At 36.4% G+C, this 21529-nt stretch overlaps 2 protein-coding genes across 7 annotated transcripts in view; one reads left to right on the top strand and one right to left on the bottom strand.

Annotated features, from left to right (window-relative positions):
* Positions 1-435, bottom strand: part of ATG3 (autophagy related 3) — a 29371-nt gene extending 28936 nt beyond the window's left edge. Inside the window, exon 1 of the mRNA XM_063103329.1 lies at positions 352-435. Coding sequence (XP_062959399.1) covers positions 352-423 — 72 coding nt within the window. The 5' untranslated portion in view covers positions 424-435. The remainder of the gene's footprint in view (positions 1-351) is intronic.
* SLC35A5 (solute carrier family 35 member A5) lies at positions 124-20402 on the top strand. Of its 6 annotated transcripts, none has more exons than XM_063103310.1 (8): positions 999-1175; positions 1984-2132; positions 5873-5971; positions 7286-7416; positions 10028-10095; positions 16762-16951; positions 17282-17542; positions 18964-20402. In XM_063103310.1, the coding sequence occupies exons 1-8, from the start codon at positions 1138-1140 to the stop codon at positions 19027-19029; spliced, it is 1002 nt and encodes a 333-aa protein (XP_062959380.1). In that variant the 5' UTR covers positions 999-1137; the 3' UTR covers positions 19030-20402. The 6 variants fall into 6 exon arrangements, with proteins under 6 accessions (XP_062959364.1, XP_062959380.1, XP_062959388.1 ...); XM_063103318.1 differs by having other exon boundaries at positions 16762-16922; positions 17395-17542; positions 18964-19049; XM_063103294.1 differs by lacking the exon at positions 999-1175 and adding an exon at positions 124-197 and having other exon boundaries at positions 16762-17542.
* The last annotated feature ends 1127 nt before the right edge of the window (positions 20403-21529 follow it).

Below are 21529 nucleotides of genomic sequence, written 5' to 3'. Positions count from 1 at the left end.
ATAAGCAAAATCCTCGTTTAATAAGTTTAAACGACTTCAGATGTTAGGCGTTAACGTTCTTAAATCTACTTAGCTGCCGACCACCTTCCAGCCCGACGTACCCAGACGCGCAGTTATGACGGAGGAAGACGCGAGCAAGCACTGAGCGTCGCTCTCACCTACCCCTGAGGAACCAGAAAGCCTTCGAGAACCGCCGGGTAAGCCCACGGGTGTGGGCTGCACCCTTCCCGCGTCCCACCCTCACCACCTTCCTAACCTCTCCCCGCCGGAGCGGCCGGGCACTCCTCCGGCGCCCGGTTCTGGCAGAGTTGAACGTGTGCCTGAGCCCCGGGCAAGCCCGGCCCGGCTTACCTTGAGGACTGGGGTCAGGTATTCAGCCACTTCCAGTGCCTTTCCCTTCACCGTGTTAATCACATTCTGCATCCTGGGGCCGGAGTAGCGGCCGGCCCCGCGACGGGGTGGGGAGGGCAGCCGGGACAGGGGCTGGGGAGTCACAAAATGTCCCTGCCGCCGCCGACTCGCATCAGCACCACGCCGGCGGCACCCGGGGGGAGAAGACGGAACGAGAAGCGACGGGACGGACGGGACGAGGGGGAGGGGCAGCGGGTGCACCGCGCGAGGGCAGGGCGCGTTCTTCTCGCGCCGCAGGCAGAGAGCCGCGCACCGGGCTCTGTCACCTGGCCGCAAGAGAGGGCGGCGAAACTGAAGAGAGAGCAGTGGGGAGACGCGGGCGCACGCACACCCCACGCTCCCTCGGGACCTGTCTTTTCCCCGCTTAGCTTCACTCGCGCCCCTTCCGGCTTCCCCTTCCTCCTCTCACTCTCTTGACGTAGCTCCGCCACCACCTGGGCCTCACGTGACACTGGACTGTCCCAACACGTGACGCGAGAAAGACTGCGCGGGGCTGCATCAGGCCCCTTCTGCCCTCCCTCCGGAAGCGTAACACTAGACGCGCCTGCGCAATGGGCGCCAGGTCCGCTGTTTCCCAGGCAGGACATTATCCTGCTTTTTGTTCCGCAATAGGAAACTTGGGTGGAGAGGCTTTCTCGCCTTTCTTTTCCTCCCATAGCTTTCCTGCCTATGGACCCTAAAAGCTACTGCTGCTGCTAAAGAGAGAGTTACTGTCTCAGCTTTAGGATGTGCGTTGTTCCACTGGAAGCTTCTGACGGAGAGAGGTAACCGCGCCTGCAAGCAAAGAATTGCGCGTGCGTATGAGGGGAGGGCGCGCCAGACGAGATCTCTACTGCGCATGTGTGACGAGAAGGCGTTCCCTGATTGTGGAGGGAAACCTGGCCTCCTGGTGCCTGGCTGGTGACTCATTGGTCTCCTTGCCCCCAGTTGAGCTGTCTGTATTGACATACCAGTCGCCAGAGCCTTTGCACCATACCTACGGGTACACTGGGAGACTTTGGGTGCATTATTACCCTCCTGGGATTTAATGTTCTCAACCTGTCAAAAGAATGCCTTAGACTCATTGAGTTCCAAGATCTCTTCTGTTTCTAAACACTGGTTCAGAAGATTTAACAGCAGTATTTTACATGTTCCCATTTTGTTCATTATTATAAATATTTACCAGCGAGCTCTTATTCTTCCTCCTAGGGAAGAGCTGCTACTGAGGAAAAAATACAATTCCCAAATTCTCTTCTACTACAGCAAAGTTGCTGTTAAGAATGAAAGCTACAGAATTGCTTTTCTGCAGTCCCACGGTGTCAGTTAAGTTTCTCACTTGATACCTTTGTAAGCACTTATAATCTGGTCCTGCCTTTTCTGTCTCAAGAGTACCCCTCCCTATTTCATTTTGACTTTTTCATTTTCTTTCCCTATGGTTTCTTCTGTCCTCCTCAACTTTCTTGGTTCTGATATAGTCATAGCCAAACTTCTAAAAAATTCCTTTTGTGTTCTTCGCAATCCATGGTATTTGCATTATACTTAAACTTTAAGTCTGTGAACAAGGTTGCTCATGAAAGTGTTCTTCTCTTTAAGGCAATTAAAAAACAGTGGAATGGAAAGAAAGAGTTGTAGTCATCCTGTGTTATGCTCATTGTCAGCAATGTATACATTCCTGCTAGGTGCCATATTCATTACTTTAAGCTCAAGTCGCATCTTACTGGTAAAATATTCTGCCAATGAAGGTAAGTTAAGACTTGAAATATGTATGAAGTATTTTCATCTAATTACACATTCTCTCCTGTCTTTGATTTCCCTGTGTTTAAAATGGGGATAATACCTTATCAAGTTCTTTGTTTCATGTGTGTGATAAAGCCTGTTTAAATTTTATTTTTTACCCTTTCATTTCTCAGCAAGAAAAGTTTTTGATGTGATTTAGGTCAATCAAGTACAGAATCAAACTCTTTGGTGCAGAACATATCGTAACGTCTGACTATAGCATCAATCAACAGGTGTTTCTGGACCTATAGCAAAATGTATAATTACAGCTTATTTTGAAATAGGCAGGAGGATATATTTGTTTGGTCACTTGGCATTTGTGAGGTACTGTCATAATTATTGTATCAATGGGACATTGCAGAGTGTAAGCTTTGATAAGTACTCGTATGTATTCAAGGAATCTCTTATTATTATTTTTTCAATATCAGGATTTGAGCAAACACTTTAATTCCGCAAAACTGTGTTGAGTACGTCTCACTAGTTACTGAGGTCAGATAAAATCATGACAACATGACCCTTAATGGTCTGCTTGGGGAGTCTGATGTGTAAATAAGTCTCAACTTCAGTTAACATTTATCTGCCAGCACTAGGCTAAGTGTTAGTAGCAGGGTTCAAAGTTTTTAAGACATAGACCTCATCCTCAAGAACTCACAGTTTACTAGGAGAGGCATACATGTAAACGTGTCATGAAAATATATTACAATAAAGAAATATGCCAAAGATGCAGAGATAATCTAGAAGAGAAAGTGATATATTCTGTCTGGGAGAATGTGGAGCACAAAGGAATCGGAACACTGCCCTGATTAGGTGACAGTTGATCCACAGGAAGACAAGGTGGGCAGGGGTATTCAAAGCAGAGCCAACAACCTGTAAAAAGGAACAGAGACATTAAAAAAGCAGGGTATGTTGTGAGATCATGTAGCTCAGAATTACTGAGCAAAAAGTTTAGAGGAGAGAGGAAAGGAGTACTTGCCTGGAGAAGGAAGTAATTGTCAGATTAAGGACTTTATATGCCATGCTAAGGAACTGAGATTTTTTTCTTTAGGCCTAGAGTTTGAAGGATTATAAATAGGAGGGTAAAATGGGAGACTATTATGGTATCTAGATGGTTAGTGAATAAAGACTAGAAGCAGGGTAGCCAGTTAGGTGGTTATTGCAAATTCAAGCCATAGACGGTGAAGACTAACTTAGGGCTTTGGAAGTAAGAATTAAAAGGATAGATTCAAGAAATATTTAGAACGTAGAAAAGACAGGATTTGGAGAATGTATTGAATGTGGAGGTTAAAAAGATATAAAATATTGGAGAGCTCAGAGGTTTCGGGTTTTAGTGCTGAGTGGGTTGATGATGTTCTCAGCTGAGATGGGAACCATCAGGAGGAAGAACAGGTTGGGCAGAGTTCAGAGAGATTACAGTTTTAGCTACGTAGCTTCTATAAGGCCAGGAGCTATGTCCTCATTCACTGCAATTTCCTGCAGTGTCTGGCACATCATGCACATGAAAGAAATGTCAGTTAAATGAACAAATAGGAGGTAATGAATCATGTAGATATGTTTAGTGGGCTGTAAGTTAAATGTTCCAGAATATAGATTTGGAGACATTAATATTAAACTGATAATTAATACCTTAGGAGCAGAGGGTTCATGCAGAATGAGAAATAAGAGCCAAGGAATGCCAACATTTAAGTAGCATGCTGACACTCAGAAGAACATTAGGAAGAAATCATTAAAGATATGAGAGAACTAATGCACATGACTCATAGAAAGGAAGGGAAGAGTTCAAAGATTGAGATAGAATTGTGGCATAATGAAAAGATAACTATTAAAACATGCCCTTTAGAATTAGTAATTAGAAGGCGTTTGATACTCTCAGAGAGTAGGTAGTTTGAGTAAAGTGGTGTAATCAGAAACCAGATTGCTTGGGGATAAGACCTGAATGGAAAGTGGGTAAAGTGGTGATAATGGATGCTGATACTTTTTTAGGGAGAGAAGGAGAAGGTATGGTAGCTAAAGGGGGTAGTATCTTATATTTTGATTTTCAGATGGAAGAGTTTTGAGCATTTTTGTAGGCCAAGGGCAGGAAGCTAGTTGAGAGAAAGATAAAGGAGATATACTGAAGCCAAAGGAAGTACCTATTGGCACTTAGTCCCTGAGGAGAAGGGACAGTTCTAAAGGGAAGAATGGGTAAATAGTAGGGCCATGGCCCCTTTCTCTAGGAATGAAAGGAAACCAGTCAGGATGGATGCACTGCAGATAAGGTATGTGGTGTGGATAGGAGATGAGTGGAGGAAAGTCACACATCATGTTGGCACATGGTTTGGATCAGCCATGAGAGGAATACAAGAAAGAAAAGCAAGAACTACAAGACAACAAGGGTTTGAAAGTTGTAATCTGAAGCCCCCCTGTTCTGTGTGCACATGTTGACTTCTGCATGTATTGTGATAGAGATCATGAAAAGTATCATTGGAGGATAACAGTATGATTTAAGTCTAGCTAGCTCAGAAAAGGAAGGTGAGATTTTAACTAGGCTTTGAATGATGAGGAAAGTTGAACAAGCAAATATTTAAATTCAAGTGAACATTTATCAAGTGCCTACTAAGTGTGGGACATTAAGTGCCCGGCATATGAAGGTGACTAACATGGTCTCTTAGAGAAGCTTAAATTCTAAGGTTAAGATATACACATAAAAGGTAATTATAATACAATGTGACAAGTGCTGTTATAGGGATTTACAGGAACAGAGCAAATGATTCTGCTTATGTTGAGAAGGTCAGGTAAAACCACAGAAAAGAAGAAAAGGTTTTCTAGATGGAATGTAAAGTTGGCTTTCTCCCCCATCTTGTTCAGTTTGGGCTTTAACATAACCAAGAGAAACAAGCATATGTTTTCAAAAGGCAGGGAAATGCATTCCTGAAAATAATACTTAATAAAGTTTATGTTTGTCTTTGGCAAAATTATAAAGCAAGTTGTTTGTAAGCATTTGGAAATGACAGAGGTAACAGTTAAGATCAAGGCATGCAAACCAAACCTCATTTTCTAATTGGATTGACTTGTAAGTTAAGACACAGCTTCACAATCATCAGTGGGTTTGGATGTGTTCAGAGTATTTCCTCTCAGCCCTAGAGGTAGTAGAGTCATAGGCAAGTCACCTCTTGCCTCAGGTCACTTCCTTCTTTTGCCCCAATGTACCCTGTATCCCAGAGTGCCAAATGAATATTAATGTTTTCTGTGTGTACCATAATATGAAACAGTTTGGAAAACTCTTGGGTTAAGGGAACGTCATAGACTGTACCTTGATTTGAGCAAGGCAAACAAGTTACACAAGAAGAACCATGAACTGGGTAAATTCATAACTGTTTGATGAGTCAGATCTTGATTGTTTATTAATGGGCAATTTAAAAGGCAGTCTCTAATGCCATGCCACAGAGCTTTCTTTGCCCTTGGCCCTAGCCTTCTCAAAATATTTATTAGCAACTTGGATGAGACACATGTTTATCAAATTCAATGATAATTAAAAGCTGAATGGGATAGGGAGAGCTAATACATGAGATGAATTGATTCAAAAATTGAAAAGACCAAAGTCAGCTGGAAAAAATTTAGTATAACCAGTATTAAATTCAGCTTTTAAGTTTAATGATTATGTTATTAACTGTATGTAAACATATATAGAATAAAATTTGTGGTTAAAAAAATTTCCATTACATTTCAGAGAACAAGTATGATTATCTTCCAACTACTGTGAATGTGTGCTCAGAACTGCTGAAGCTAATTTTCTGTGTGCTTGTGTCATTCTGTGTTGTAAAGAAAGGTGAGTTTTGAAATGGTACTATATACTTGTTAAAAAATTGCAAAATTAACTGGAAGGAACATTTTATATCATTTGGTCTAGTCCATTAATTTTATGTATGAGGAAGCTAAGATAAAAATGTTAAGTACGTTTTATATGTGGAAAAACATATAAAACTCAGGGAGTGTATGCAGAGCTGGGTAGGAAGGGGTAGAGCTAGAACACCAACCCAGGTTTTCCAATGTCCTTTCCATTACTCTACCCCGTGACTTGTTCCTTTGATGGTTTCACACAAAAAGTTATATTCAAATTCAGGATTTTCTAGATCACTGTGCTGTCTGACTTGATATGTATTGTATTGTAATAACAGTTCGCATTTCCTACAGAGAGGATAGCGTAGTGCACTGGACAGCAATAGTAGTAGAACTCAAAGAGACTGTGTTCTGGGACAGATAATTTTAAATTCTCAGAGCTCCAGTTTCCTCAACTATCAAATAGGGATACTAAAGTATCTAGGTTTTTTGTGGAATGTGTAGGCTATTAGTATATATTAATTCTTCGCCTTAATTTCCCAATTATTGAACCTTAGCTCTCTCTCCCTCTTTGATCTGCCTTCCCACATGAGGTAAACATAGAATTTAGAGCATTAAAGTGCTTGCCCAGGAAGATACCTTTTCATACTCAAGGGTTTCAATCTGTTCAGTTTCTAGTTAGTGGAATATGTGTCTTAATCTCATAAAACTCATATATTATTTGCAGGGCTTAAATTTAAACTGCTTTTGTTTTCTATTTTTACATTCTCTCTCTCTTCCTAAGTTTTTGGAAATGTGGAGATGGGATAATAACTCTCACTAGGATTAGTAGAAGTTAATCTTCTCTAGTTTCATATATATAAATTTCTACTTAGTATATCTCTCTTGATCTGCTCTGGGGGGGAAAATCTCATCATGATGGCTTGATATTTTTTCCTATTTATTCCCTATTGGCCTTATGCTGTCAGGGTAGTAAGAGAAATGCCATGTGTATCCTGGGTTGCCTTAAGTGATATGACTTAAGTGATACTTTTACTATCTCAAGTTAACAGGAATTAAAATAATCAGTATTTTTAAGGGTATTGCTGGTTTTCAGTGATGAGACACAGTGGTGGGTTAAAGAGAGACAGTAATGAAATTCCATATTATCTTTGATTTCTTTAGGCTTATAGTCACTTATGGAAACAGTTATAAAGCCCCCTTTAAAGAATTGTATCAGTAATCAAATGCAATGTGATTTCTCTAAAAATATGGGTATTCTTATCAAGATCATTTATTTGTTGCTGTATTTCTTTCTTTAAAGATCATCAAAGTAGAAATCTGAAATGTGCTTCCTGGAAGGAATTCTCTGATTTCATGAAGTGGTCCATTCCTGCCTTTCTTTATTTCCTTGATAACTTGATTGTCTTCTATGTCCTATCATATCTTCAGCCTGTAAGTAAATATGGCAAAAGGAAATATCATTGAAAAGATATAGAGAAATGAATCCCAGAACTGATCTTTGTTTTTTATCATTTTCCTTGGCATTTTTAGTTTCTCATTTCCCTCACTAATCTTCCTGAGATATTCCCAGAATCATCTGAGACTGAGTTACCAATCTGCTTGCCCGAGTCTCTTACTGTTAAGGATTACTGTGTTAAACTGTGCTGACTACTATGGGGAAGTTGTTCCTTGGCCCATGGAATTTGAAGCCACTCCTCTGTGTAACCTTAATCTGTCTGCCTATTTTCTGAGCCATGCTATGGCCACCAACCTCTAATATTAATTTCAGTATCCAAGACCTCCAAGCAGATTTCCATGATTAACTCAGAAAATTAAACAATCAGTGTACCTCTCTATTTTACACCTGTTTTAATGTAGTTTATATGTATTCTATATGTAATGTATTCTATATGTATGGTTTTCTTTTTTGTTAGTCTTATCATTTAACCAACAAGTTATTTGAGGGTAAGGATTGCATACTCCCAACTTTAAATGTCATCTATCACTGATAATGCTGGGAATATTACTTATCTCTAGGCATCCTTTTGTCAATTTGGAAAGCCATTATTAATCAGAATTGGAGTTTGGTCTTCTGCTTTTAGCTGTCACTCAGTTTACATTTAGATACATTTCCCCTTAATATATTATGAAATGAAGATTTCTGTTGCCTTTATTGCCAAAATGTGTTTTAAATTTTCTTAAAAAGTAAATTCAGGCATTTTGATTACAAATAGGATTTTTATTGGCCAAGTCCTCTTAAATATATGTAGCCTCTAAATATAAAGAAATATAAATAAATGTAAATACATGAAGTCTCTTAAATATAACCAAATCAGTTTTGGAGTAGGATGAAAAGGAGGTCTCAATAGAGATCTATAGTAAAAAACAGGAGTTTGACTCTTTTCTGCAATTTAGAAGCAGTGTTTCTAAGCAGGCCCCAAGAACTCTTCGTTTCCATTGCCCCATCTGTAAAATAGAATAATAATAATACACAAGCCCAAAGGCAGAAACCTGGGCCAGTTGATCACCTGATGTTTCTTTCAGTTCTGTTGTTAGTGAGTGATCAGTCCATCTAGAAGATATCTCCACCTAAATTCTTGTTCCCACTTCATTTTTCACATCCAAGAATTCCTGTACCCAACAACATAATTATTCACATTCAATAAATAAATATTTGTTGTATTTTATTTATATTCAGTGGGTTAGCTCTAAATTTATATCCCTTCCCTATATCCCCAGTACCAAAGCAAGATTGCAATTTTCTTATTTTCCTTACATCTTATTGCTTTGCTCTTCCTTCCTGATTGTGTACAACCACAGATATTACAAAATAAATCACATGGCATACTCTATGTATTGCTATACCCAAGTCTATTTAAGGAATTAAATAGAGATGCCAAGATGGTTTGGGGCAAAGAGCTCTGATGTTTTATTTATTCTATACTATTGCATGGAAAGAATTTTCAGAATTCATCAAGCCAGCCAGGCTGCTTAGTTAAGTGTATTTGCACTGCCCTTAATGTGATTGATCAGGGCCACCACCTCGCCACTTCTGTCAGCCACTTTCCTCATCTCTTCTTACTCTTCTCATAACTAGGGGTGCACAGGAATTTGTCTACAGAGAAGTATACTGAAAAAAACCTTAAAATGGTGGTTTCTATAAAAATTCAATAGATAAACAATGTCATATTCTTGGAATTGTTTTTATTGAACTTACTCTTGTTTCTTTAATTTAGCTGCTTATTAGCAGTGTTTGCTGTTATTAGTAGATATATAAGACTAACTGATACTCTTTGGGATTAATCAACATAAAGTGATGAAAGGAGTAAGGCAGAGTGAACTAAATCACAGGATTCATGTTAAAAAATGTTAAATTGTCAGATACAATTGTGGGGAGAATTGATGGAATTTCTTACTTTGTGAGCAAACTGTATACATGTTCAGATTAATGCTTTCATATGTATGTGAAATAGGATTGAATTCACAAAAACATATCATTATAAAATCTGGTTAACACGTTTCTAAGTATTTAGAATAGTTTGAATCAATGCAAAGGGCTGTCATATATGTTTGATATTGAATTGCATTTGTTTATCCAGGAATTCTTACAACAGTAAAGATGCTTAAAAAATCTGTGCCTCAATTTTCTTACCATATAAATGGGCCTAACAGTACCTGCCTTCTATGCACCATAGAAACAGTATTAAAAATGTATAAAGCACTTTGAGAGTTTCAAAAAGTTTGCTTCACGAGTAGAGCAAATGTTATTTCTAGAAGTAAACCTTTAGAATTTATAAGTAATTCCAGATCTGCACCAAAAGATTATTTACACAGGCATTTGCTGAATTTAATCATATATTTTCAAAGCCTGGTCAATTATTTGATCATACTTACATAAATTTAATGAGCCGTAAAAATGGAATTTAATCCTCCAGTGAAATAGCTGCCCTAATAACCCTTTGGTTTTGGACCAAAAAGCTTTTTTTGTCAGAAAAACCACCAAGCTGGGAGATTTCTGAGGTCAGTACTTTGGATTGTAACTCTATCTTCTCTTTCTTTCTAGGCCATGGCTGTTATCTTCTCAAATTTTAGCATTATAACAACAGCTCTTCTATTCAGGATAGTGCTGAAGTAAGTAACTTGCTGTGAAAGTGTATATCGTACTTTAAAATGGCACAGCCTGGTTTCAGATTACATACTCAGAGCAGTTGGCCTTCAGAATCCCAAAGTCAGGATTTTGTTCCTAATGGGCTTTGTGTATTGGGTGGGTTGTTTAAACCATCTGGAAAGTAGTTCCAGTGCTAGCCTGTCTAGATCCTCTGTGATCAGATGTATGAAATATCTTGGGCATCTCAAAAGTAAGACAATTGACTGGGTTATAATTGGTATTTTAATTTTTAGAGCCCCATTTTCAACAAAGAATTCATGAGGTTTGTATGAAAAATCTTTGCACACTAATAGGGAACCAACGGGTTCCCAAGAGTGTTAATACATTTGTAATTTGGAGTTTGGAGATGATAAAGAGTAGCAAATTCTTTACTAAACTACCTGAGATGACTACATGATTTAAGCTTTAACTGGCAGAGGATTTGTATGAGGAATCAAGTCAAAATTACAATTAATTAGAGTGATAGGTTTTTAAACTTTTAAAAATGTTTTCACCAATCTTTACTATCTCCAGGACCACTGAATAGTATAAACATGTTTAAGTAAATAGGTTCTGCTACAAAGCAAAGAACAGATTGTCCTAAGGCAGCATCATGATTTAGGATATGGGTACTTAACTCCAGTTGTTACTTTATAATGATGAGAAAAGATAAAATTAAGTTGTTATATTGGTTGTGGTTGTTTTTCTTAAATTTTACATCTCTTTTACTTTTTAAAAGTTTGTCCATAAGCTATGTGATAGTGTGTTCTTTCATAATTTATATGCATAAAAGGATGAATGGCTTGTTACACAGGTACTCTAAATATTTATTGAATCTATGATGCATTTAATGCATAAGTTATATGAAATTCCTGAGAATTTTTTTTTTACCTTGAGGAAACATTCAATTTTATGGTTAATGTAAGAGATGAGAAAAAAATTAAAATTACATTTAGTCTAATTTAAATATTACAATACATTGAAACTTGTTTTATTCATCATGTTCTTCATTTTATTTGTGAATTGCGAAAATTATTTCACTAGCAAGTTAAAGAATACTATTCCCAAAACATTTCGAAGTCTTTGAAATTAACATGAAATTTCACTTTGAAGGATAAATGATTGATTTCTGAGAAAGTGTATGCAAGCAATAATATTTTTATTTTGATTCCTGTGATAAAATTAAAGATGCACTTCCATGACAGAAAAAAAATTGGTTCCAGCACATAATTAAAAGGTTCCCTATTTAATAGTGGAGTAAAGGTCTCAAATATATCTCTTTTTTGTCCGGAAGGGGGCATGGCTGGCCAGTACAGGGATCTGAACCCTTGAACCTCTGTCTTATAACATCACACTCTAACTAACTGAGTTAACTGGCCAGTCCACAAATATATCTTTTTTTAAAGTAAATTTTTTTTTCCTGTGAAATGACAGTTCATGAGTACACACACTATTATACTTGTTATTATATAATATACAAGTATTTTGTTAAAATTACATCAATTTAAAACTGAGTTATTAAAGAGAAGATAAAAAGTATGTATTACCTGACTTGACATTGGCCAGTAGCTCTAGCTCTGTCCCGTAATAAATATCCCCTGTCAAATTTTTAAGTATTTAACTATTTGTATTAAAGTTAATTCTTAGTATAACCAAATCCAAATCTATTTGTACTGTAAAATTTAAATGTTTGCTTTTAATACTTCTAACTGTAATAATATAATTGTATTTTGCTCATTTTAATAATAATTAACATTGGTATGAACTAAAGTTCAAAATTTTTTTTACATACTTTACCTCTTAATTTCAGAACGGTAATATTGATTCTTGAATATGCATTTGCTTTGTTGTTATTATCTCTCTGTTTTGAATCCTTGGACATATTTATATTAAAAAAAAAAAACAATAAAACCACTCTATTTTTATTATTTCCGCAAGCGCTAACTTAATTCCTTGAGGGAGTCTTAATTTGACTGATTCAAAAATCAGTACTGAAGCTTCTCTAAATAATAGAACTTAAATAATGTGCTAATAAATCTAATACTGTCTTTTATGAGAGTAACTTTTAAGTATTAAATATTATTACTTTTTTAAAACTCTTTTATGATATTAAATACAACATAAAGTTTACCATCTTAACCATTTTTAAGTGTACAGTTCAGTAATGTTAAGTATATTCACATTGTGAAACAGATCTCTCAAAGTTTTTCATATTGCACATTTGAAACTCTAAACCCATTAAACAATTCTCCTTTCTCCCATACCCCCAACCCCTGGTAAGCACCATTCTTTTTCCTGCTTCTTTGAATTTGACTGCTTTAGATACTTAATATAAATGGGATCATACAGTATTTGTACTTTTATGACTAGCTTATATTACTTAGCATAATATCCTTGAGATTCATCCATGTTGTAGCATGCAACAGGATTTCCTTCCTTTTTAAAGCTGAATAATATTCTATTGTATGTATATCCCTCTATTATTACATTTTTTAAAAAACTTAACTTTGTTCTATTTTGATCTTGTTGTTGGTTGTATATGTTTGTTTGTTTGTTTTCTCTGTTTAATCTACTCATTGTAAATCATTTGATGTTTTTTTTGCCCTTGTAAATGAAATTTTGACCTAGGAGTAGCAGCTTAAGGTTTCTATCACACGTTCTTATGTTTGCCATAATAACTCATTTTTCATTTAGAGTATTAAAGCTGTTGTCTTGTGCTTGATTCTAGCAGAGCCATCAAATACCTCTCCCATGCAGGTTAAAAATATAAGGCCTGCTGGGCTGGATCTCAGATCATTCTGCCCCTTCCTGTGCAGGTTGTGAGTCAGGTAATTGAAAGAAGATTCTGACGGCTTTATGCAAGGTGGACATACTTTATTCTTCAGATTTGAGCTTCACAGACATGCTTTATCTTCAGACGTGAGCTCTGCCGCCCAGTGGTCCAGAGCAGTTAGCTTTGTACTCTTAGTACACAATAGCGGCCACAAGCCAACCATTACGTAATTACGACAATCATGCTGAATTGGTAAATGGGCACACATGCACAGTTACACTACTTTTATAACTTGTTTCTAATCAGTGTGCTGAATCTTGCCTATTTGTAACAGATGCGAGGTGAGAGATCCTGACTAAACTTTTTCTACTTTCCTTACAAAGCTACCAAAGTGGGAAAAAATAAGTCCAGTGACTAATGCGAAGAAAACGTAGAGATATATGAAAGTGGGGGGAAAAATACTACCATCTAAATGTCTTATTGCCTTTTCTAAAGAAATCCTATGTGGATGTATAGATTTGTTCTTTGAAGTTAGCCACTGGTTCAGAGTGGAAACTGGTGGCAGGCATTATGCCTCAGAGCCTCACATGTTTGCTCTTAAGCTGTAGCAAAGTTGTATAATCTTGCTTGTTTTGTCTTTGGAAAATAATAATAAGAACCTAAACATTGAGATTTTGGGACAAAAGATAACCAAGATCAGCCCTTACTTTTACCTAGAGAATGTATATGTTTTTCTGATTTCTTAAAAAAGAAGCTATAGGGGAAAAGTTCATTAAAAACACATTTTGAAACATATATGGTAAGTATATTGGAAGTTATGGTAAAGTTTATTTACTGTCTGAACCAGCAGAAGAGTAAAGAGAAGTGTAAGTGCACTCAGTAGTACAAGTATTCTCTCTAAAATCAGTTGTTCACTTCATAAAGCTTTATGATTTCTCATTATAAATCTGCCCCTGGCCACTCTCTGTGCTACTGAGAAATGTGTTTTGTACAGTTGTTGAGAAAACACTTATGTGAATCTTTCCACTTAACTGTTTTCATGCTCTGCCTTGATTTACTATCACCAAACATGGTATAAATATGGTAGAAGAAACCTAAACAATCTATTTTAATTTAAAATTTATAAATGTACATTTATTAATTATCCTTTTGATACTGAGCTAAAGCCTTTCCTTTTGTATATGTGCGTTTTGCTGATTGGAGTTCTTTGTCTTCTTTCTTGCCTGAAGCTACAGTCATAGATCATCAATGATATCTGGTTTCAGTTATCTAAAGTGGATCAAGTCTTTGAAAATGCTTTTAAAATAGAACTCTTCTAGATTTTTATTATTCATTCCCTTACCTTTTGCAGTTAGCTCACCTATATGTAATTTGAAGGCAGCTTTCTATCTTGAGTGATTTGCCTTTACTAGTATTTCCAAAGCATTCAACTTAACCTTCATAAAAACAGCAATCCTTTTACTCATAATTTATTATTTATGTAATTATTTAAGTATATGACAACAGTGAAATCACTTGGAAAAAACACATGTAGGAACAGAGACTCTGAGCAAACAGTTCACTTGGAAGCAGAGGCCCTTAGGTAGAGTAGCCTCCTAGCCATGGATGTTCAGGTCTGAGCATCAATCACTATGTTTCTCCATTGGGGAAGTTGAGAGATCAGTACCCAGCTTCTTTTGTGTTGCATTGATTAAACCGAAGAACAAACTCTGCGATGCAGAATCAGTCTTTATTTATGAGAGCACAGATCCTCAGCTGACTTTACAGGGTAATTTATTAAGCTTTATTTTCTTTGCTTAAAATCTGTCATTTTTAGCCTAATCCTTAATCATTTTTACCTTTCCTAGAACATTACCTTGAATGAATAATTGTTTACAGTAGGTACTGTTTAGCTTGCGTAAGAAAGGGTTTGTTTCCTTAGATTCTTTATTCTCAATGTCAATTCTAGTGGAAAATCTATAGCTGTCAGAATTGAAGCTTTTTTTTTTTCTTTTGGTGGCTGGCTGGTATGGGGAATCGAACCCTTGATCTTGGTGTTATAACACTGTGTTCTAACCAACTGAGTTAACTGGCCAGCCAGAATTGAAACTTGTAAAGGAAGTGTAGATTATGTCATTGCCTCATTTGTCTGTGATTTACAATAGCTGATTATGTAATGATTTTTGCAAATTGGGCACCCATTTTTTATCTGGCTTTAATTTCCATTCTATTTGCTTTCTTCTACTTAATGTGTACCAGCAGCATCATCAGAAACTTAAGCAGCTAGTTCACAGTTTCTGACCTCATGGCATAGGGCTATGCTAGCTCCATCACTAAGTTCTAGATATGGTTATTTTTTATATATATGAGAAGGAAGGTATATGATGATAGTGGGCATAGGTGTACCATTATGTAGGATGGTCTGTACAGTTAGCAGTTTCAAAACATGAAGCTCTATGAAAGCCTTGGTGAAATCAGACACATCTTCTTATACTCATATATGCATCATGGGAGCTCAGAATTATACTCAAGAGATGCATTGATCAAGAAGGAAGACATACAAAACCATGGCTCAAATTCTTTTCTCATTCTAACAAATACATGACCTTAGGGAAGTCAGTTAACCTCAGAGAACTTTTTTCTCTCTTAGAGCAGGAATTGCCTGACCTTCTGTAGGTGCTCAATAAATGCTCCAGTGATATCAAAATTCTTGCTTTACATGTCTGCCTTTGCTTATGTTATTCTCTTTTCTTGGTATCCCCCCTCTTCACCTGACTAATTGATCTTCTAACATCAAGATTTTGTTCCCACCACAGGCCTCCCAACCTGAGTCAGATATTCCTTTTTTCTTTGTCAACATTGTATGTACAGTCTTGTTGTCTTTGCATAGACTCTTCCCTCTGTCTAGATACACCATTAACTCCCTTTTAACATGATAAATTTTAATTTATTTTTCACTTTCAGCTCAAGTGTCATTTCCTCTTTGAAGTAATACCTGACTCCATTTACAGATTCAAGTGTTCCTTCCTCAGTGTACTTCAGTTGTTCCATGTATCACTTGTCACACATTATATTGCCCTCATTTAGGTTCATGGTTCTTTCACTATTTAAGTATAAATTCCTTGAGGATGGCAATCAAGTCTTCTTTTATCTACCAGGTGTCCTGGCACATGGTAGCTGCTTCCTAAGTGTCTGTTAAACTGAATGGATCACAACAATGTAATAATGATATATGTCCTCTATATCTCACAAGTTTGTTGTTAGGCAAAATAAGTTAAATCAATAAGGCATTGTTGGGACTTAGTAAACTGTAATACTACCCAGAATACCATTTTTTCCTTGCCTTATCAGCCAGTAGTTTGCCATATAATGCTTTATGATTAGGCCATGGATCCAGGAGCTAGCTTTCTCTTTAAATCTTTTCTGGGTCATGAATACCTTTGAAGATTTCACAAAGCTTTGAAGGAATTCACCTATATAAGAGATATTTGAAGCTCATCTGTATATTCTTTCAACCATGCTGAAAACCCTTATTATAACTTATTTTTATAGTGAGAGAGAAGTTATTGTGCCAAAGTTTCAAGATCAGCTCTGAAGGTAGAAAGGATGCTTAGTTAAACCTGTAGATTAAAAAGAAACCTACGGAGAGGAGAAATGACTGAATGGCCTTAAGGGACAATTATTATAAAAGTGAATAAAAACAAAATTTGAGAAACAGACACCAAAAGAATTCCTCAAAATTTGAATTTGAATTTGAATTTGAATTGTAGGGAATGCTAGCAAAAACTTGGTATAGTTTATTTAACCAAGTACTCAAGTGTCTGTCTGAGTTTTCAATGAAGCAATTGATATGGGGGAAAAAAACAATAGTAAAATCTTGTTTTTCATCTTTGAACAGGCAGCATCTAAACTGGATACAGTGGGCTTCCCTCCTGATTTTATTTTTGTCTATTGTGGCCTTGATTACTGGGACTAAAACTTCACAACATAACCTGGGAGAACATGGATTTCATCATGATGCCTTCTTCAGCCCCTCTAATTCCTGCCTTCTTTTCAGGAGTGAGTGTCTCGGAAAAGACAATTGCACGGTAAAGGCATGGACTTTTCCTGAAGCTGAGTGGAACACCACAGCCAGGGTTTTCAGTCACATCCATCTTGGCTTGGGCCACGTTCTTATTATAGTCCAGTGTTTTATGTCTTCAATGGCCAACATCTACAATGAAAAGATATTGAAGGAAGGGAACCAGCTCACTGAAAGTATCTTCATACAGAACAGTAAACTCTATTTTTTTGGCATTCTTTTTAATGGGCTGACCCTAGGCCTTCAGAGTAGTAACCGTGATCAGATTAAGAACTGTGGATTTTTTTATGGCCACAATACATATTCAGTAATCCTCATTTTTGTAACTGCATTCCAGGGCCTTTCAGTGGCTTTCATTCTGAAGTTCCTGGATAACATGTTCCATGTCTTAATGGCCCAAATCACTACAGTCATCATCACAACAGTGTCTGTCCTGGTCTTTGACTTCAGGCCCTCCCTGGAGTTTTTCTTGGAAGCCCCATCAGTTCTTCTCTCCATATTTATTTATAATGCCAGCAAGCCTCAAGGTCTGGAATATGCACCTAGGCAAGAAAGGATCCGAGATCTAAGTTGCCGTCTTTGGGAGCGTTCCAGTGGGGTAAGGTTTTAAGGATGCCACTTTTTGTTTGTTCTTTCCAAATTTCATGCATGGTTATTCAAAGAAAAAAAAAAAAGGTCAGTACAGACTTATCAAAGACTGTTAGATCTCTGAGAATTTTAAAAATTAACAAACATTCATTGGATTCCTGATGTTTGCAAGGGCTCATGATAAATACTGTTGGGTAGAGAAAAAGTATAAATCACAGTCTCGAGGTCCTTATGTGTTAGTTGTATCATAGACTATTACAGAGTCACTGACCTTGAGGATGTGTCACACGTTATCTTGTCCAGTCTCCCTAGTTTTACAAGTGAAGAAACAGGCTAAACGGTTTACAGGTAATAAGTGAAAGAACTGGTTCCAGACTCATGAGGTCTGACTTCTGTTCCTTTGTTCTTTCTACTTCACCATAGGTGGGGAAATAAGCTCATTTGTAAGAGAAGTTGACCTTTTGTATTAGGAAGCCTTGGTAAATAGAAAGCCTGGCTACTTAAGTTGTCCCTGTAGTTATTCCTAAGCTTCAGTGTGCCAGAAGGGCAGAGGTTATTTCACTAAGAAGGTAGTTCTCAAAAGAATCTCTGCAAGTTGGAGAAAAATATTTGCTAGAAAAGTGTTTATGCAGTTATTTTCAGTATCTGCCAGTTGCTTATAATTGTTTTGGAAGGGTCAGTTATGTTATTACCAAATTAATTAATAATGATCTTTTGTAGATTCAATTAAGGAGTTAAATATAAGTTTAAATATATGATTAGACTCCTCTGTCTAGCTTTAGATGTACAATTTTCATGAGCACACAAAATATGAAACATTTCACACAATGAACATTTCACTCTTTAGGAAAATTAATCTGTTGCTTGTTAGAGTTCATGGCGGAGCTTACGTAGGTGTAGTGCTTCTGAAGTGGTGATACAACAGATTCTTAAGATGAAAAAATTAGAAGCTTAAGTCCCAAATGCCCTGATCTCAGCCACTGTGCGTTCACAAATCCTGTATTCTTTTCCAACAAACTGATAGTACCTGGTTTTTAAGTAAAATGTGCATTCAGAAGTCCTGTATTCTTTTCCAACAAGCTGATAGTGCCTGATTTTTTAAGTAAAAGACAATCAGTTTAGGTAAAAGTCCTAGTTTATACCTATTTCTCCAACCTTTATTCATTTCCCCTCAAGACCAGCAGATGGTGCTCCTTACTTTGCTCGTGTTCACTTTGAAATTCAGGTACTGAGTGCATTTCACTTTTTCATCATCTTATTATACTTATAAAATTAACTTTCCCCAAATTTAAGTATTTATTTAATTTGACCAGGTTATATTGAAATTTTAATGAAATAAGACCCATAATTTGTTAGTAAGGTTTCCTAACTAAAATGCTGTATTTGTAGTTTTGTTTTAATTAATTACTGATTTTGTATGTTTCCTTTTAGGATGGGGAGGAACTGGAAAGACTTACCAAACCTAAGAGTGATGAGTCAGATGAAGATACTTTCTAGCTGGTACCCAAATATTTGGCAGCTCTTACAAACCTGATTTCATTTTTAGCGTTTGTAATATTTATCTTTTTACTTTGATTAACCAAGAATGTTTAAAAAGCATAATACTTTGTGCATGTAACTAACTACTCTAAATGGTTTAATCCAAAGCTTAGAGTCCCAAAGGTTAAAAAATTCTAACGAACTGATCTAGGAATAATGATATAAAAACTACATTTATGACTCAGTACTTGATAAATCAACAAGATTTATTTGCATATTATTTTTCTTGCCTTCCAGGATTCCAAAAATCTTGCAATAATCATGTTAGCTATACCCTATAAATGTACAAATAGAGATCAGTTTGCCAGATATTAATAATTATGTAGCTCTAGTCTGCATGCCAAAGTCTTCCCTTTTTTTTTAACCATTGTAAATATCATCTAGGTTGTCCCTTGAATTTTGAGGCCTTAGAGATAGTCATTTTGCAATTAAAAAGTAATGGGACTCTTAAAAAATTTTCCTGAAGGACCTAAATATCTGGCTGTCCCATAGATTTAGGGTAACATAGTCTATGCTAAATGATTTCCTGAAGAAGCCATTTTTCAGAAACAACATCTCAGAGTTTTAATTTTTAGGAATTCATGGGAAATTGAATTTTTAGTAATTATCTTTTGATGTTTTTCTACACAAATAAACTTCAATTTAGGTGAAAGTTGGTTCCCAGTCACCACAGTTACCACTGTATTTTGAATAACTTAAGCCATGCTGGGGTTGTTTCCCTTCTCAGTTTGTGTATCACAGAATCTTGACATCATTGCCCTTGAATTATTACATTTTGGAAAATTAGTAAGAAGGGATTTCATGTTATTAATTAAAGCTTGTGACTATTATACATCTTTATATCATATTCTGTTCCTAAGAGTCAAGACACTGTCTTCAGAATCATACCAGATTGTCAGTAAGACTAGTGCCCAAATAATCACTTTGCAGACAAACGTTGACTTCACTGAAATACGAATAGTATTATTCTAAAAATAGAAAGACCAGTAATAAATAAAGCACTTTACAGTATTTCTCACTGACACTGCATGGTATTTTTCAACGTACTTTTGCATGCAGCCAATTGACTATTAGGTAGAGAAGTCAGATGATAGATAATTTAAAAATGAGAAAACAGAAGTAACTTGCCCAAGGTTGTGCAGCTGGATGGTGATAGAAGAGTAATCTTTAGCTGATAGGCCTGCATGTCTACAGTGTACTGCACTGTAATGTGAGCTTTAAGGTGTTATTCTCATACAGTCTATACATTTCTCCTTTTCTTTCTCCTAATTTTCATGTATTTGAATGTAAGGTAATACTGTTATATAATCCATCTGTGATATCCACAATAATGTGACTGGCAAGAGTTGGTGGAAATATGTAATTAAAATAAGTATTAAACCCATATCTTGTGTTGCCACTCTATTATGTGAGGTAGGATGTGAAGTACTTTTAATTTCAAAAACTGGAGTGAGGTAAAAATGCAAGCAACTTTTAAAACTTTCTTTTTGAGTTGATCTTGACTTCTAAGAATGGCAAAACTGTTCACCTTAGCATAGGCATTCCCATTAGAGTTACATGAAACAGGGAAATTACATCTAGCATGTAGTTATTATAAAGGTAAGGAAAATAAGGTATAGGAGGACCTCGCCTTTAGGAAACATAGATCCAAGGTCCCAAAGACAAAACATTTTTATCTTATTACAAGTTACAAAGATATTTTTACAAACATATTGCTTACAGAATATATTAAATAGCAGATTCCAGCAGTGCATGAAGATTGATTTTCTTATTTACAATTACTTTTTTCCCACCTTTTTTTTTTGGAAAGCATTTGTTGCCCAAAGTAAGTTTTACTTGTGTTAACTTACCACTTAATGAGAGAGAAAGAGGAAGCTGGAACTAAAATATGAAGTTCTGATGTGGATGCACTGGAATACTTTGTGGGCTTCACTGTTTCAAGAAGGAGGATAATTTGAAGGTGAGATGTCTAGAAATTATATCCTAAGTGTTCCTGGAATCAAGGGATTATATAAATTGGAGAGAAGAGCAATTGTCATGTGGAAAAACAAATAGGCTTTTTTCCTACTTTGGAGAATCAAACTACAGTGAGAGTTATAGGGTAATGGTTATTCTTTCATTTTAAGGAAGACTCTCCCAACAAATGATAATTTTCAACAGTAGAAAAGACCTTCCTGAAGAGTGGAGAGTAGCAGTAAATTCTCTATCACTGAAGTTTTTAGGGAGAGATTGTATCATCAGGATATTTTAGAAGAGATCCCTTCATTGATATAGAAGTTGGACTAAGTGATTTCTAAACTCCCTTTCTATTTTTAGATTCTCTTCTGAGAAGTTATGGCTTACAACTAATGCACTGAATCTATTTCTTTCCTAGTTTCTGAGTAGTCTTTGGTTAGACCATAAGTGTGGCCTGCAGTGAGTGACTCTGTCCAGGAATGTGTGTAATCCTGATGGGAAT

Source organism: Cynocephalus volans, chromosome 1 (assembly GCF_027409185.1).
Source record: "Cynocephalus volans isolate mCynVol1 chromosome 1, mCynVol1.pri, whole genome shotgun sequence".
Taxonomy (NCBI): Eukaryota; Metazoa; Chordata; class Mammalia; order Dermoptera; family Cynocephalidae; genus Cynocephalus; species Cynocephalus volans.
Note: the sequence above shows the minus strand (reverse complement) of the source record. Positions and strands in the feature narration are given on the sequence as shown.

Bases quoted from the DNA above. Each gene is read 5' to 3' on its own strand.
- SLC35A5 (XM_063103277.1), top strand. From the start codon at position 1,138: ATGTGCGTTGTTCCACTGGAAGCTTCTGACGGAGAGAG. The intron at 1,176-1,983 runs GTAACCGCGCCT...CTTCTCTTTAAG, and splicing joins GAAGCTTCTGACGGAGAGAG to GCAATTAAAAAACAGTGGAA. The intron at 5,972-7,285 runs GTGAGTTTTGAA...CTTTCTTTAAAG, and splicing joins ATTCTGTGTTGTAAAGAAAG to ATCATCAAAGTAGAAATCTG.